The sequence below is a fragment of the Leptopilina boulardi genome, unplaced genomic scaffold, assembly GCF_019393585.1.
Source record: "Leptopilina boulardi isolate dan_hultmark-lab unplaced genomic scaffold, ZJU_Lbou_2.1 LbouV2_350, whole genome shotgun sequence".
Taxonomy (NCBI): domain Eukaryota; kingdom Metazoa; phylum Arthropoda; class Insecta; order Hymenoptera; family Figitidae; genus Leptopilina; species Leptopilina boulardi.
The window spans coordinates 726,874-744,930 of NW_026137919.1; the positions used below are offsets into that span (position 1 = coordinate 726,874).

The following is an 18,057-nucleotide window of genomic DNA, read 5'->3' on the forward strand; positions in this document are numbered from 1 at the left end:
CACTGATGTTATTGCAAAACTTATCAAAAGTACACCAAAGAAGAGTGGTGGTGGTGGTGGTTCTTTAAAGAAGCATAAAAATATATTACCACAATTTATAATTGCAAAAAAACAATTTAATCCAGACTACATCTATTGGGATGATCCAAATGAACTCGTTGACCGTTTACGACTACTTATAGGATCACAGCAAGCTGGTAATCCAAGTCATAATAATGAGATTATGTCAATTATCGAAGAACTTCGTGAAGCTCGAATTATATATTAAGAGAGAGCATATAGAATAATTGCTTAGTATTACAATGAGCATTGATGTGTTCGGACATTCTTTAACACGACCTGTTGCAAGTCGTGGACTACCTGGACCTTCTGGTATTGGATTTAAAGTTACTCCAAGTGGAGATTACAATATTGAAGGCAAAAGACTTTGTAACGTTCAAGACGCTGAAGAGCTGCATGATGCAGTAAATTTACGACTTGTACAACAAATTATCCGAAACGAGATAAAAACTATCTTTCAAATTACATCTTCTTTAAGATCAGCCATTGATGATTTGAATATTTTAATACAAGTTGTTGAAGATAGAGTTAACGAAAAACTAAAACAAATTGAATTACAACAGAATATTATTATCAAGGAAACTACATTTATTCCAAATGATGAATGATAAAAAGTTAACAGTTGTAACTGAACTACATAAACAAGCGAGAAGGAATTATCCTCGTCGTAAAGTTCAAATGCGTGGCATAGATGAAACCTGGCAAGCAGATTTGGTAGAAATGATACCTTACTCCTATTCCAATAAAGGTTTCAAATACATGCTCACAGTAATAGACATATTTTCCAAATATGCCTGGGCTGTACCTGTAAAAAGTAAAAATGGAAAAGATATTTCTTCAGCCATGAAATTAATATTAAAAGAAGGTCGTATTCCAAAAAATTTACACACTGATAGAGGCAAGGAATTTTATAACTCTGAATTTCAGAGTTTAATGCCAGAATTCAATATTAATCTCTATTCGACTTATAGTAATTTAAAAGCATCAATTGTTGAAAGGTTTAACCGCACTCTAAAAAATATGATGTGGCCTGAATTCAACTTACAAGGCAATTACAAATGGATTAATCTTTTACCAATTCTCATATCAAAGTACAATAATAAAAAACATCGTACGATTGGTATGAAACCTAAAGATGTCACTGTAGAAGATACAAGAGAACTGATGAGACGTATCCGTAAACTAAGAAAAATTCCACTGAGAAGACAAAAATTTAAAGTTGGAGATAGAGTTCGAGTCAGCAAACATAAAAACATGTTTGAAAAAGGATACACCCCCAACTGGACAACGGAAATATTCACTGTAGATCAAGTTAAACGAACAAAACCAGTTACATACAAACTTACAGATTATGAAAATCACCCAATCGAAGGTGGTTTCTATGAAGAAGAACTATTAAAAGTGAAATATCCAGATGTTTACCTCGTCGAGAAAGTCCTTAAAAGCCGTGGCAATAATGTATATGTAAAATGGCTTGGATTTGACAACTCACACAATAGTTGGATAAAAAAATCTGATATGTAATATATATAAAAATAGTTAAAATAAAGTTCAAAATAGGTAAAATAAAGTTAAATATAGTTAAAAAAAAGTTAAAAATAGTTAAAAATAGTTAAAAATAGTTAAAAAAAGTTAAACATAGTTAAAAAAATTTAAAAATAGTTAAAATAAAGTTAAAAATAGTTAAAGAAAAGTTAAAAATAGTTAAAGATAAGTTAAAAATAGTTAAAATAAAGTTAAATATAGTTAATAATAGTTAAAATAAAGTTAAAAATAGTTAAAATAAAGTTAAAAATAGTTAAAAATAGTTAAAATAAAGTTAAATATAGTTAAAAATAGTTAAAAATAGTTAAAATAATGTTAAATATAGTTAAAAATAGTTAAAGATAAGTTAAAAATAGTTAAAATAAAGTTAAAAATAGTTAAAATAAAGTTTAAAAAAAGTTAAAAATAGTTAAAGATAACTTAAAAATAGTTAAAGATAGTTAATAATATTTAAAATAAAGTTAAATATAGTTAAAAATAGTTAAAATAATGTTAAATATAGTTAAAAATAGTTAAAATAAAGTTAAAAAAAAGTTAAAAATAGTTAAAGATAAGTTAAAAATAGTTAAAGATAAGTTAAAAATGTTACTAGATTAAGGTTCTAATAAATAAACATAATATAAAATGTACAGTATCTTTTATTAAAACACCTTTATCTCCCCAAATCATCATCATCATTTATTTACAATTCCATAGCTTCATCATTAATTTGTCTAATTTTATAATGTCCCCATGCTAGGGTATCGGTACTATTGGATAACAGAAATCTTTTATCGTCGTAAGGACTTAAAGCTATTTTTGTTTGTTTTAATGTTTGAACATTGTGAAGTTTCGATCTGATACAATATTGAATTCGCGATTGCATTTTAATATTTCGTAAACAATATGTGTAGTCATCAAAGGTAATAGTTTTCTTTACAACTGCGGATTTCACACCTTTTGCTTTTTTAATAAAATCTTGATCTTCCACTCGCACACTGTACATTTTACTCCGCAAGCCAACAAATTCAGTAACAATTTTTCCACAGCATTCATCCTTCATCAGACCTAAAACTTTTTTGTTGGCTTGCGGAATACCGTAAATATTATTTGCTGGATAATCGGAAGTATCAAATTTGTGGATATCGACATTCATATCTGCATAAATATCAGGACATTTAATTTCGTAAATCAGGCTGTCAGTGTCGGTGTACAATAGTTTTAAATTCTTTACATCATACTTTTTCAACATATAATCATAATGGAAATCGTAGATTAACGTTTTCGAAACATCCAACATAGACAGACCAATATAAAGTGGTTTGTTCATTAGAACCTCCATTTTTCTAAGTTCCACAGCCACCAAGTTTTCATTAAAGATGGTTCTGCTGTGGAAGTTAGGTTTGGAGATGAGGGCTTCAGCTCCATATCTACCCTCCCACTTTGTCACAAGTTTAATGTCAACATGTTTTCGCACGTTCTCCATTGTTTTGCCAAATACTGCGTTGTTCATTAATTTGAACAAGTTTTTCTCAAATTCATTACTGGCATTTGTTCTCCGCATGGTATTAAAGTCTATGTAACTTTTCAACCATGTGGATTGTTCGAATTTTAGTACACGATGGATTTTAACTAATATAAGACCGTTGGCAATAGCTTGTTTTAAGGCACGATAATGGAGAACGTGCTTTCTTTTAGGTAGGAGGGTAGTTAGGAGCTTCTGCTCTTTTGACCCTGGTGGCTTCGAGCGTTCTGGACAAAATGGAAAATCGCTATGTTTATCATGAAGATGATCTGGATAATCCAAATCAACTTCCAAGATATAACCAATTGGACCATCATCAGGAACATTAAAGTCAAAATCATTATTTACATTTTCTTCCCACTTGAAACCACCATAGGGCAGCGACTGAACCATAGCCCAGCCATACAAATTGTTTGCGTCAAAGTACACGATGTAAGATGTCTCCTCACTTTCATTGAAATTCTCCATGTAAGGATTGTTAGCTTTCGCGTACCGATTTGTGCACTGACTAATCCCACCTCTTATCCCACGTTCGATAAACATGACCATATCAATGTCTGTGAGGAGTTCCAAACTTATATTCGTGTACTTTAACATGGCATCCCATGTCAGTCCAGGTGTTGTATAGTAATGTGCTGCATCAAGGCCATATGCTAATAAACACTCATTTCTAAAATTTTCAAAGATATCCGCGAGTAACAATATATCGGTTTGCATGTACAAATACACATAATCACCTAAATTTTTACAATTAAATTCACTCCATACTTTCTGCGCATGTGCATAATCTTCATCTGAAACATTCGAATCGTTTAGAGTGCTGTAAAATTTTTCTTTCGGCGGTAACTGAGTTTCATCGAGTTTTTCCCTTGAATCAATGTACTCATAGGGAAAAACTCCTTTTCGCGTTAACAATTTAACTTTGTCATCACTGTAATTGGAAAATACGGAATTTACAATTTTGTATTCGTCAAGATAGGATGCTAACTTGTCCAATGATGATGCCATAAACTTGAAAGAATCAATAAAACGAAATTTTAGATAACTACCTTTAACATTTTTAGTAAAGCTAATATACTTTTCTTTATTTATGGGAAGCAGATTAACATTACCTTCAAATTCGGTAGCAATTGCATCAATAATAAAATGAGCATCATAACCACTGAGGTTATGAAAAACGACAGGTATGATTTGCGATTCATGGTAATTAATGTTACAATCTTGGTGTGCGGGTCCACGAAACTTCCCTGTTAGATGACAGTGATCTCTTACTTTTACTTCCCCATGCGCAATTTTCTTTTTACAAATATGACATGTATTATCATTTCTAAAGGCTGCCATTTGCTGTGGACTTAATGTTTCCATAGGAACTGGATTTTTAAATCTGGAATCTAAATCATCAGCCAAGTTCTTTAATTCTTTAGAGAACCATTTAGCTGGATTTTCATCATCTCTGGGTGATGCTTTGTACACAGACAAAGAGTCATCGAAACTACATTTTAAATAGTAGCCAATACTAAGTGTTTTATGATTTTGGAAGACTTCAGTATTGGTTTCTTCTTGGGGTACTGCTGAAGGAATTAAAAGACTTTCACAATCAGCATAAATAATAAAGGGCACACGCTCCTTATTTTGAAAATTTTTAAACTCAACTGTATTTTGACCTTTTTTGGGTAATTTGATTCTTGTGTTGTTCATTTTTCTACAATTCTCCTCATGTTCAGTAAGCTTTTCTTGATCAAGGAAATAATGTAAGCAGCGATCACAAATGTATTTCTTATTCTTCTGCCTTGATAAGTCTGAACTGACAAGTCTAGATAAATCCTTTATCCAGACGTAATGATAGTTAAAAGAGATGAGAGGTATTTCATTTTCATCATCATCATCTTCACTTAGATTTTCATCTATATAATGATCTTCAATTCGAAGAAGATTGACGTGATTTATCTTCTTTTGAGATGAAAGATGAAGAGGTGAAACTGTAAACTTTTCATCTCTTTTAACAAGACCATACAAGTTGACGGAAATATTGTTCAAAGCTTCGAATTTAAAAATATCATTAAGGGAGACAGGGAACTTAATTCCAGTAAAATTCAATTCACCTTCATAAGACTTGTACTTTGAAACTCGTTCAGCGTTCTTTTCAACTGGGTGCAAAGAAGATAATATTGCCCATTTGAAACACTGATTATCAAAATTTTTAACATTAATGCAAGCATGTTTTCGATTGATAGCAGATGGCAAATTGATATAAGAACTTGCACGCATAGGGTTGTACTTGTTAATGTTAACCTCCAACCTTTCAATAGAATTAAGTTTCCAATTAGATTCTTTCTGTTGGAATTCTTCAATTCTTTTTAAGGTAACTTGTTTAATATTAACATTGTACCACTCATCTAACGGGGTTGTCGATAAAATTGCTTCTGTTTTCGCAATAAAAGTTTTCAATTCAGACTTTTCTATACCGTTGACTGAATCTTTAATAAACTTCGCGCCCAATACAGTATAAACTTTTATCGGACCATACCTATTTAAAGCTTTTTGAATATTCACTTGAAATAAACTAAAGGCATCGTCAAGGAATTCATTAATATCCATGTAATCTAAATTCATTACAGCACTAGTTTGTAATCTACCGTCAAACGCTTCATCAAAATCCACCCATGTCATTCTCTCATTCGCTACTTGCACACCCGCACCGCGTTTCATTACAGCATCAAAATGGCAACGCAAGTATTCCAATTTCTGGCTTAAATTTAAACATCTAGATCTTTGAGAAGAAGAGAAATCTGACCTATGCAAAAATTTTCTAAAAATATTCTTATATCTTTGACACTTGTTTTGCCATTCGAATGCAGTAATGCATTTTTCATCGCCAGTCATCGACATTGTAGCGATGAGCTGACGTTCTGCGATTTTAATAAAGTTGTCAGATTCCTGACATACTTCATTGTACTCGTCAGTGTCAATACGTTGACGAGACTTCATCGGAGATTTGCACTTTGGCATCTTAGAAGCTAAATCTAAAAACCTGAAAATAAGCTGAAAAAAGTACACTTAAAAATAAGAAACAACCTTAAAAAACAACAACAAAAATCCTGAAATAAAAAACCCTGAAATAGAAAAAAACCACCACCAACTTAAACCTAAAACAAAATAGAACAAAAAATCTGAAAAAACCACCACCAACTTAAACCTAATAAAAAAAATAGAACACAAAAAAATAAACAAACACCTATAATAAAGAAAAAAAATTATATCCAAAAACGAAATAAAAACTAAAAAACCCTGAAAATAAATATCCACCACCTTAAATAAAATACAAAATAGTAAAGCAAAAAGAAATAACTGAAATAAGAAAAAAATCTGAAATTCTGAAAACTCTATAACTATTCTGCTGCACCTGAAAGAAAAGAATGATGCTGGTGGCCTGAGCGGCATGCTTTATACACTACGCCCCACCATGGCGGTCCCCACTACGGCGCTCCCCACTATGGCGCGCCCCACCACCTAGCTGGCGCGCGCAATCAGGCGGGCCCACCGCTGCGCGCTACGCTGTAGGCATGGGAGGGAGTCCCCGGCTGAGTTCACATCGATGCGGGGAGAAATGAAACTCAGCATATGAACACGGAGCTGGCAGCGGCATAGACGCAACCAGCAATGGGGCTCCCTCTCAAAGTTTTTTCCATACAGGTTTAGATATAATTATATACATTGAAATTTTAAACTTTAAATTAACTTTAAAATAGGTAAAATAAACTGGCGCCATCTTGCTGTGGCAGCTGGAACTAACTCGGTCGGTAATTTAAGCGTGAAATTTAAAAACCCTCACTTTAAATTAATAGAAAAAAATAATTTTAAATTTAGCGTATAAATAAAATAGCGCCATCTTGCGGTGGTAGCCAAAACTAACGCGGTCGGTAATGTAGAACACCAAGCCACTTGAACATAAAATTTTAAAAATTCAAATTTCCCGCCAAGGGGGTTTGAATTGGCCGGTAATCGAAAGTGGCGCCATCTAGCGGTGGCAGCCCGAACTAAACTCGGTCGGTAATGTAGAACACCAAGCCACTTTAAATTAAACTTTTAAAAATTCAAATTTCCCGCCAAGGGGGGTTGAATTGGCCGTTAAAATGCCAAGCCACTTTTAAAAATTCAAATTTCCCGCCAAGGGGGTTTGAATTGGCCGGTAAAATGCCAAGCCACTTTCAAAAATTCAAATTTCCCGCCAAGGGGGTTTGAATTGACCGGTGGCGCCATCTAGCGGTGGCAGCCGGAACTAACTCGGTCGGTAAAGTAGAACACCAAGCCACTTTGAATTGGGCTTGTTACCGACCTCGGTCGGTAAGTGAGCCAGAACCCGTGTAGATCAACTACTCTATTGCGACCTCTCTTGAACCAAGAAGAAAGTTAAATAAGAAGACCAGGAAGAAGTTAAATTTTCTGGCCATTAAAGTTTAAATATTAAATAAATCTAAACTATAAGCATACTTTGGCGAACTATAGCGACCTCTCTTGAACCAAGAAGAAGACCAAGAAGAAGTTACATTTTCTGGCCATTAATGTTAAAAAATTAAATAAATATAAACTATGAGCAAACTATGGCGAACTATAGCAATCTCTCTTGAACTTTGGGCCAAAAAGAAATTAAATTTTCTGGCCATTTCAGTTTTAAAATTAAATAAATCTAAACTGTGGAGAACTATGGCAACCTCTCTTGAACTATGGGCCAAGAAGAAGTTAAATTTTTTGTCCATTTCAGTTTTAAAATTAAATAATTCTAAACTATGGAGAACTATGGCGACCTCTCTTGAACAAAGAAAAAAGATAAAGTAGAAGACCAAGAAGAAGTTAAATTTTCTGGCCATTTCAGTTTTAAAATTAAATAAATATAAACTATGAGCAAACTATGGCGAACTATGGCGACCTCTCTTGAACTATAGGCCAAGAAGAAGTTAAATTTTCTAGCCATTTCAGATTTAAAATTAAATAAATATAAACTATGGGTAAACTATGGCGAACTATGGCGACCTCTCTTGAACCAAGAAGAAAGTTAAAGAAGAAGACCAAGAAAAAGTTAAATTTTCTGACCATTTCAGTTTTAAAAATAAATAAATATAAACTATGGGCAAACTATTGCGACCTCTCTTGAACCAAGAAGAAAGTTAAATAAGAAGACAAAGAAGAAGTTAAATTTTCTGGCCATAAAGTTTAAAAATTAAATAAATCTAAACTATGGTCAAACTATGGCGACCTCTCTTGAACTTTAGGACAAGAAGAAGTTAAATTTTCTAGCCATTTCAGTTTTAAAATTAAATAAATATAAACTATGGGTAAACTATGGCGAACTATGGCGACCTCTCTTGAACCAAGAAGAAAGTTAAAGAAGAAGACCAAGAAAAAGTTAAATTTTCTGACCATTTCAGTTTTAAAATTAAATAAATATAAACTATGGGCAAACTATTGCGACCTCTCTTTAACCAAGAAGAAAGTTAAATAAGAAGACAAAGAAGAAGTTAAATTTTCTGGCCATTAAAGTTTAAATATTATATAAATCTAAACTATAAGCATACTTTGGCGAACTATAGCGACCTCTCTTGAACTGCGGGAAGAGTCAAATCAAATTTTCTAGCCATTTATATTTGAAAATTAAATAACTCTAAACTATGGCGACCTCTCTTGAACCAAGAAGAAGACCAAGAAGAATTTAAATTTTCTGGCCATTAAAGTTTAAAAATTAAATAAATCTAAACTATGGTCAAACTATGGCGACCTCTCTTGAACTATAGGCCAAGAAGAAGTTGAATTTTCTGGCCATTTCAGTTTTAAAATTAAATAAATCTAAACTATGGGCAAACTATTGCGACCTCTCTTGAACCAAGAAGAAAGTTAAATAAGAAGACCGAGAAGAAATTAAATTTTCTGGCCATTAAAGTTTAAATATTAAATAAATCTAAACTATAAGCATACTTTGGCGAACTATAGCGACCTCTCTTGAACCAAGAAGAAGACCAAGAAGAAGTTAAATTTTCTGGCCATTAATGTTTAAAAATTAAATAAATCTAAACTATGGTCAAACTATGGCGACCTCTCTTGAACTATGGGCCAAGAAGAAATTAAATTTTCTGGCCATTTCAGTTTTAAAATTAAATAATTCTAAACTATGGAGAACTATGGCGACCTCTCTTGAACAAAGAAAAAAGATAAAGAAGAAGACCAAGAAGAAGTTAAATTTTCTGGCCATTTCAGTTTTAAAATTAAATAAATATAAACTATGAGCAAACTATGGCGAACTATGGCGACCTCTCTTGAACTATAGGCCAAGAAGAAGTTAAATTTTCTAGCCATTTCAGATTTAAAATTAAATAAATATAAACTATGGGTAAACTATGGCGAACTATGGCGACCTCTCTTGAACCAAGAAGAAAGTTAAAGAAGAAGACCAAGAAAAAGTTAAATTTTCTGACCATTTCAGTTTTAAAATTAAATAAATATAAACTATGGGCAAACTATTGCGACCTCTCTTGAACCAAGAAGAAAGTTAAATAAGAAGACAAAGAAGAAGTTAAATTTTCTGGCCATAAAGTTTAAAAATTAAATAAATCTAAACTATGGTCAAACTATGGCGACCTCTCTTGCACTTTAGGCCAAGAAGAAGTTAAATTTTCTAGCCATTTCAGTTTTAAAATTAAATAAATATAAACTATGGGTAAACTATGGCGAACTATGGCGACCTCTCTTGAACCAAGAAGAAAGTTAAAGAAGAAGACCAAGAAAAAGTTAAATTTTCTGACCATTTCAGTTTTAAAATTAAATAAATATAAACTATGGGCAAACTATTGCGACCTCTCTTTAACCAAGAAGAAAGTTAAATAAGAAGACAAAGAAGAAGTTAAATTTTCTGGCCATTAAAGTTTAAATATTATATAAATCTAAACTATAAGCATACTTTGGCGAACTATAGCGACCTCTCTTGAACTGCGGGAAGAGTCAAATCAAATTTTCTAGCCATTTATATTTGAAAATTAAATAACTCTAAACTATGGCGACCTCTCAAGAACCAAGAAGAAGACCAAGAAGAATTTAAATTTTCTGTCCATTAAAGTTTAAACATTAAATAAATCTAAACTATGGTCAAACTATGGCGACCTCTCTTGAACCAAGAAGAAGACCAAGAAGAATTTAAATTTTCTGGCCATTAAAGTTTAAAAATTAAATAAATCTAAACTATGGTCAAACTATGGCGACCTCTCTTGAACTATAGGCCAAGAAGAAGTTAAATTTTCTGGCCATTTCAGTTTTAAAATTAAATAAATCTAAACTATGGGCAAACTATTGCGACCTCTCTTGAACCAAGAAGAAAGTTAAATAAGAAGACCAAGAAGAAGTTAAATTTTCTGGCCATTAAAGTTTAAATATTAAATAAATCTAAACTATAAGCATACTTTGGCGAACTATAGCGACCTCTCTTGAACCAAGAAGAAGACCAAGAAGAAGTTAAATTTTCTGGCCATTAATGTTTAAAAATTAAATAAATCTAAACTATGGTCAAACTATGGCGACCTCTCTTGAACTTTAGGCCAAGAAGAAGTTAAATTTTCTAGCCATTTCAGTTTTAAAATTAAATAAATATAAACTATGGGTAAACTATGGCGAACTATGGCGACCTCTCTTGAACCAAGAAGAAAGTTAAAGAAGAAGACCAAGAAAAAGTTAAATTTTCTGACCATTTCAGTTTTAAAATTATATAAATATAAACTATGGGCAAACTATTGCGACCTCTCTTTAACCAAGAAGAAAGTTAAATAAGAAGACAAAGAAGAAGTTAAATTTTCTGGCCATTAAAGTTTAAATATTAAATAAATCTAAACTATAAGCATACTTTGGCGAACTATAGCGACCTCTCTTGAACCAAGAAGAAGACCAAGAAGAAGTTAAATTTTCTGGCCATTAATGTTTAAAAATTAAATAAATCTAAACTATGGTCAAACTATGGCGACCTCTCTTGAACTATGGGCCAAGAAGAAGTTAAATTTTCAGGCCATTTCAGTTTTAAAATTAAATAAATATAAACTATGAGCAAACTATGGCGAACTATAGCAATCTCTCTTCAACTATGGGCCAAGAAGAAGTTAAATTTTTTGTCCATTTCAGGTTTAAAATTAAATAATTCTAAACTATGGCGGACTATGGCGACCTCTCTTGAACTATAGGCCAAGAAGAAGTTAAATTTTCTGGCCACTTTAGTTTTAAAATTAAATGAATCTAAACAATGGCGAACTATGGCGACCTCTCTTGAACCAAGAAGAAAATTAAAGAAGAAGACCAAAAAGAAGTTAAATTTTCTGGCCATTAAAGTTTACAAATTAAATAAATCTAAGCTATGGTCAAACTTTGGCGAATTATAGCGACATCTCTTGAACTATGGACCAAGAAGAAGTTAAATTTTCTGACCATTTCAGTTTTAAAATTAAATAAATATAAACTATGGGCAAACTATTGCGACCTCTCTTTAACCAAGAAGAAAGTTAAATAAGAAGACAAAGAAGAAGTTAAATTTTCTGGCCATTAAAGTTTAAATATTATATAAATCTAAACTATAAGCATACTTTGGCGAACTATAGCGACCTCTCTTGAACTGCGGGAAGAGTAAAATCAAATTTTCTAGCCATTTATATTTGAAAATTAAATAACGCTAAACTATGGCGACCTCTCTTGAACCAAGAAGAAGACCAAGAAGAATTTAAATTTTCTGGCCATTAAAGTTTAAAAATTAAATAAATCTAAACTATGGTCAAACTATGGCGACCTCTCTTGAACTATAGGCCAAGAAGAAGTTAAATTTTCAGGCCATTTCAGTTTTAAAATTAAATAAATATAAACTATGAGCAAACTATGGCGAACTATAGCAATGTCTCTTGAACTATGGGCCAAAAAGAAATTAAATTTTCTGGCTATTTCAGTTTTAAAATTAAATAAATCTAAACTGTGGAGAACTATGGCAACCTCTCTTGAACTATGGGCCAAGAAGAAGTTAAATTTTTTGTCCATTTCAGTTTTAAAATTAAATAAATCTAAGCTATGGTCATACTTTGGCGAATTATAGCGACATCTCTTGAACTATGGACCAAGAAGAAGTTAAATTTTCTGGCCATTTCAGTTTTAAAATTAAATAAATATAAACTATGGGCAAACTATGGCGACCTCTCTTAAACCAAGAAGAAAGTTAAAGAAGAAGACCAAGAAGAAGTTACATTTTATGGCCATTAAAGTTTAAATATTAAATAAATCTAAACTATAAGCATACTTTGGCGAACTATAGCGAGTAGTATAGCTGTGGTGATTCTGGGGCAGGTTCTGATCTCGGCTAAGTTACCCCCAGTCGGTAAGGTAGATTTCTACATTATCAGCAGCTGGTCGAATTCAAACCCAGTTGGTAAGGTAGGAATCTGTTTTACCGACCGAGTTAGTTAACTAGCCACCCAATAGATGGCGCCACTAGCGAATTCAAATCTGCTTGGCGGGAAATTTAAAATTTATTAGATAATTTAAATTTGCTTGGCCGCCATTTTGTTTTACCGACCGAGTTATTTGAGCGTACACCCAACAGATGGCGCCACTATCTAGTAGCCCAATTGGGCTACACGAATTTTTAAATTTTGGCGGGAAATTAAAAATTTATTAGATAATTTAAATTGGCTTGGCCGCCATTTTGTTTTACCGACCGAATAAGTTGAACGGACACCCGACAGATGACGCCACTATCTATTAGCCCAATTGGGCTACATGAATTTTTAAATTTTGGCGGGAAATTAAAAATTTATTAGATAATTGGCTTGGCCGCCATTTTGTTTTACCGACCGAATTAGTTGAACGGACACCCGACAGATGGCGCCACTATCTATTAGCCCAATTGGGCTACTTGAATTTTTAAATTTTGGCGGGAAATTTAAAATTTTATTTGAGAATTTGCTTGTCCGCCATTTTGTTTTTTTTTTACTTCCGGAGATTAAAATCTCTTGATATTTTGATTTTCGCGGTGTGAAACCTAAAAGATATCAATAATTTTATCATTGGAAATATTTTTTGTTTATTTATAAATATATATTAAATTTATTATAATAGTTAAATTTTCAAATAATGTTACAATTATAACTAGTAATTAATTTATTATAAAATTACTGTTAATTGTTTATGAAGGTAAGTATAATTTATTATTTTTACTATCAGTATTTTTAAAGTTAAATTGAATTTCATAGTGACTTGATTATCGATACTCTCGATGTGAAAGTCTACCAGCCCTGATGGAATATGCCTTTCTCATTGGTTGATTCTGTTGAGAAAAATGTAGTTATTGCTTACAATGAAATTTATAAGAAATGCAATGTATATTGTAAATTTAAATAATTAATGTATAATAATTAATAAATTATCTATAATATGAATGATTATCCAATATATATTTTAATTAATCTCAAAAATTATTGTTTGTGATTTCCTCATCTTTACACTATAGTATGTGGCGGTAATATTTAAAGGTTCATATTTTTTTCAATGTTTTAGATGTATTATTTCATAAATCTTTTTAAATTAATTTATCAGTTTTACAATTAACTGAAAATCTTTTCTTAATACATCAAATATGATAATATCGACAATGAATTTTTAAATAAATTGTGAAAAAAAGTTTGTGAAATTTTCTAATTGCATCGTCCCTGAGCCGCCATTTTACAACCTAACCTAAGCTTGGACATATACAAACCGGTGAATCGTGCCAGCACGTGCTAGTAAATTATCATGGTGAGTATCATTTTATATGTTTCTTAACTAAAACTTTATAATGTGTTAATATACTTTATTTTTAATAGGATCCGAACAACTGCAGAGCATATTGCTTTTGCAATAATATCGATTGCAGATTTCGAAGGATGCAGAGAGAAGCCGTATGTATATTATTTTTTACACATCTCAATATTCAAAATTTCCGTTTAGTTGAATTTATTATTATTTAAGTTAATTATTTTATCTATAGAAATGTCAGTTACTATGTTAACCTCAAATTATATTTCTTTTACTAATTTCAATATTAATGTCCCAGTGTTTTATCAAAAAAAAAGGATTTTTCAGTTTTTTTTTAGTTCAATATTAAACCTGTCAAAATTTTTTGTTTCTATTCCTCAGTGATAAAATTAAGTTATTTCAAATTTCCTTCCAGTTAAAATTTTCTTTCATTAAACACAATATGTCACAAAATATTAAATCTATTAAAAAAACTATTATACACAACGTTTAGTTGAACTTATTATTATTTAAGTTAATTATTTTATCTATAGAAATGTCAGTTACTATGTTTACTTTATAAATTATCATATTTTTCAGAATCCTTTGTTGCAAGCAGTTAACAACATGAATGGACAAGAATATGACCCATATCATCCGGAATTGTTTATAAGAAGAGACGTCCACTGGGATCAGCAACCTGCTGATGCTGAACTCTTACCTAATATTCCGGATGATATCTTGGATGATGTTTTAAATCTTGATGACAATCAACTAATGGAAGAGGCAGATCCTGGTCCAGTCGAAGTTCCAGAGAATCTACCAATTGATTTTAATGAGATTGAAGCAGCAGAGGCATTGCTGGAATTTCAAAGAAATGTACGAATTGACTTCGTTTACGATCCTACAGGGGATCCACAACCATGGATCAGATCACGAACTCGCCCTCGGATGCCAATACCAGCACCGAGAGTATTGCAAGGTGAATTACCAATCCCAGCACCGAGAGTATTGCAAGATGAATTACCAATACCAGCACCGAAAGTATTGCAAGATGAATTACCAATACCAGCACCGAAAGTATTGCAAGATGAATTACCAATACCAGCACCGAGAGCAAGAATCAGGATTGCTCACATACCACGGAATGATCATCATGAACTACGAGCAGCCCTACGAGTACAACCAAATCAAGCACCAGCTCAACGACGAGCAATTCAGATTCCTGCACTTCCTTTAAAAACTTCATCCAGACAACGTTTGAGTAAAGCGATGAAGCGTCTTGCAACCGCTAGCCAAAGAAAACGGCGTTGAATTTCTCTTCACATCCTATTTTTTTTTAATTTTCTTTTTCATATTGAATATTTTGATTTCATATTCAATTTAATTTTTTCTTTGGAAGAAAAAAGTATTTTTTATATATTTCAAAGCTTGACTTCTTATTTTTTTTCATGTTTTGTAAAATCTTAGACTGTAATGTTCAGCTTCTTTTTATTTTGTATTATTTCTAGTTTTTTTTTCTTATAACTATTCCATTAATTTTTATTCTTCTTTCTATACATTTTTTTTTCTTTACTGAATTTAATAAAATAAAAAAGTTGTTAACTTCTTTTATTTACTTTTTATTTACTTTTAATTTTTTAATTTTCTTTATACATTGAATGTTTTTATTTAATATTCAATTTAATATTTTCTTTTGAAGAAAGACGCATTTATATTTTTTATATATTTCAAAGCTTGACTTCTTATTTTTTTCATGCATTGTAAAATCTTATACTTTGATATTCTGCTTCTTTTATTATTTTATATTATCTCTATACGTTTTTTTTTTCTTATAACTATTCCATTAATATTTACTCTTATTTACATTATGTCATCATCTTCGAGATCAATATTATAATGTTTGTATTTCTTATATTTTCTTCATCACTAATTTTTTATCATTTATTTTTTTAGTATATATTATTTCAGCAAAATGTACATGTGTAAAAAATTTGTTTAGTTGTTAACTATATACATTTTACTATGTATATATCTGTACATATGTATGTTAAATATATTTAATTATTATTCTTATCCACTATGTTGTATTTTATTTGTACATATTCTCATATGCGTTATATATTTTTTTTGTATTAATTTTACATATTTTTACATACGTTATATTTTATTTTTTGAACGAATTTTACATTATTTTCTCATAATTTTTTATATATATTCAATAATAATTATTGAACTATGACTTAAAATTGACATAATATTAAAAGTTTATTTACAATTGTTGAATAAAATTAAAACCTATATAAAATTTGATTTAATATTAACTTAATTTTTACTTATCATTTAACAAAGTTAAATTTCATTCAACCTCATAACTTTATCTTGTACAAAACAGTTCATTAATATGTATATTTATAATTTATTGTAATTTTCAATTTTAAATAATTATTATTTTCAATATATATTTTATTTATTGCTTATTATTAATAACTTATTTAACTATTTTTATGTAATATATTCTACTTTACATAATTAAGGTAAGTTTAATTATTTATAACTAATTTTTAGTATCATTATTTTATATATTAAATATCACTACTTATAGGTGATATAATATTAATTATTACTTCAGTTTATTGTTTCTAATTCACTACATTTAATTGTAGTATTAATTATTGTAATTTATTTATTATATTAAATATTATAAAGTGTAGGAATAATCTTTGAATTTAAATTTCGCGCGTTACCGACGGCGTGTTCAAATTGTAGGAGCTTCACTCAACGGCCGCTCACACAAGGTGATGAGAGCGCGTGGTGGGGTGAGTGCGTGGTAGGGTGAGGGCTATAAGATTCTGAGCACCGCGGTAGAGAAGTATAATCTGCTTGTAGGGACCACAACCAGCGGTCAACTATGGAGCAGTGGTGCACCTGCTACCGGTGCCACGTCATGAGGGTGTCTGTGCATAATGTAAGTATAATGTAATATAACTTAATATAATGTAATATAATGTAATATAAGGTAATATAAGGTAATATAATGTAATATAATGTAATGTAATATAATTTCTTTAGTTACAGAATGAAGGTAATGAGTTGCCGTTCCCGACGACGCCACCGGGGACTCCACCCAGGTATCCATGGCACAGGCCAGAAACGCCACCATCCTGGGTGGAGTTGGGCTCTCCACCAAGGTCCAGGTCGCCGACGCCGCAACCTAGGGCGCAGTCAACCCCAGTGGCCAGGTCGCCAACACCTCCACCGGAGGTCAGGGTGCCGACAGCTCCACCAGTGGCCAGGTCGCCAACACCTCCACCGGAGGTCAGGGTGCCGACAGCTCCACCAGAGGCCAGGGCGTCGACACCACCACCCGGCCCAGAGGGAAGGCAGCGACGAAGGCGTCATCGCCGCCAAGCTGCCTTCATTTTAAATATTAATATTAATTTTTAATAAAAGTTCAATTTTTTGATATATCCGTATACATTCTTTTACGCATGCGCGAATGGGTTGGAGTAAATGTAAGAGTGGGGTGTGCGAAAGGTAGGAGTGGGGGTAAAAGTTCTAGTGCGCATGCGCGAGCAAAATTTCGGGTATATATTCGGGATCGCGAGCGAATTTAGTCATTCTCTCTTCTGTTCGCAGGTGTTCCAGCAGCAGCAGTCTCCCTTGCCATTTACTAACTGTCTTTTTTTTATATTTATTGTATTATTTGATATTTTTTGATTTTTATTGTATTTTTTTTTTATATTTATTGTACTTATTGTGTTTATTGTATTTATCTTTTATATTTCTTAGGTTAAGTGTGTTCTTTTCTAGGTTAAGTACTTTAATTTTAAGTTTGCGCTTTTAGGTTAAGTTTGATAGCTTGTAAGTTTAATTTCAAGTGTAGAGATGAAGCGGAAGGCTACATCCACCGATGGACCGCGAAAACATCCAAACTACAAGACCATCCTCGATGAGTGTGACGTCACGATTCCACTCATCAAGGAAGCTCTGGAGCTGGTGCCAATCCTCAGAGACGTCGACTCAAGACGATCATTTATTGAACGATGGATTGCAGAATGCTCGAGATATGAAAACTTGTTGTCTAGCATCCTAAAATCGATGTACTTCACACATCAAAAACAAAGATGTGTGAGCATTCTACAATCTATCATTAGATTTCGCGCGTT

The 18,057-nt window shown here is 31.8% G+C and overlaps 3 protein-coding genes across 3 annotated transcripts in view; 2 read left to right on the forward strand and 1 right to left on the reverse strand.

Moving 5' to 3' along the window:
• LOC127286122 (uncharacterized) overlaps positions 1-17,925 on the forward strand; it is a 570,090-nt gene extending 552,165 nt beyond the window's left edge. The window contains exon 3 of the mRNA XM_051312433.1: positions 17,789-17,925. The gene's annotated coding sequence lies outside the window, so the exon portion shown is untranslated. The remainder of the gene's footprint in view (positions 1-17,788) is intronic.
• On the reverse strand, positions 2,288-6,118 carry LOC127286143 (uncharacterized). The gene has a single exon (XM_051312457.1). The coding sequence runs from the start codon at positions 6,116-6,118 to the stop codon at positions 2,288-2,290; it is 3,831 nt and encodes a 1,276-aa protein (XP_051168414.1).
• On the forward strand, positions 16,712-17,577 carry LOC127286123 (uncharacterized). Its single transcript, XM_051312434.1, has 2 exons — positions 16,712-16,856; positions 16,961-17,577. The coding sequence occupies exons 1-2, from the start codon at positions 16,800-16,802 to the stop codon at positions 17,333-17,335; spliced, it is 432 nt and encodes a 143-aa protein (XP_051168391.1). The 5' UTR covers positions 16,712-16,799; the 3' UTR covers positions 17,336-17,577.
• Positions 17,926-18,057: the final 132 nt, after the last annotated feature.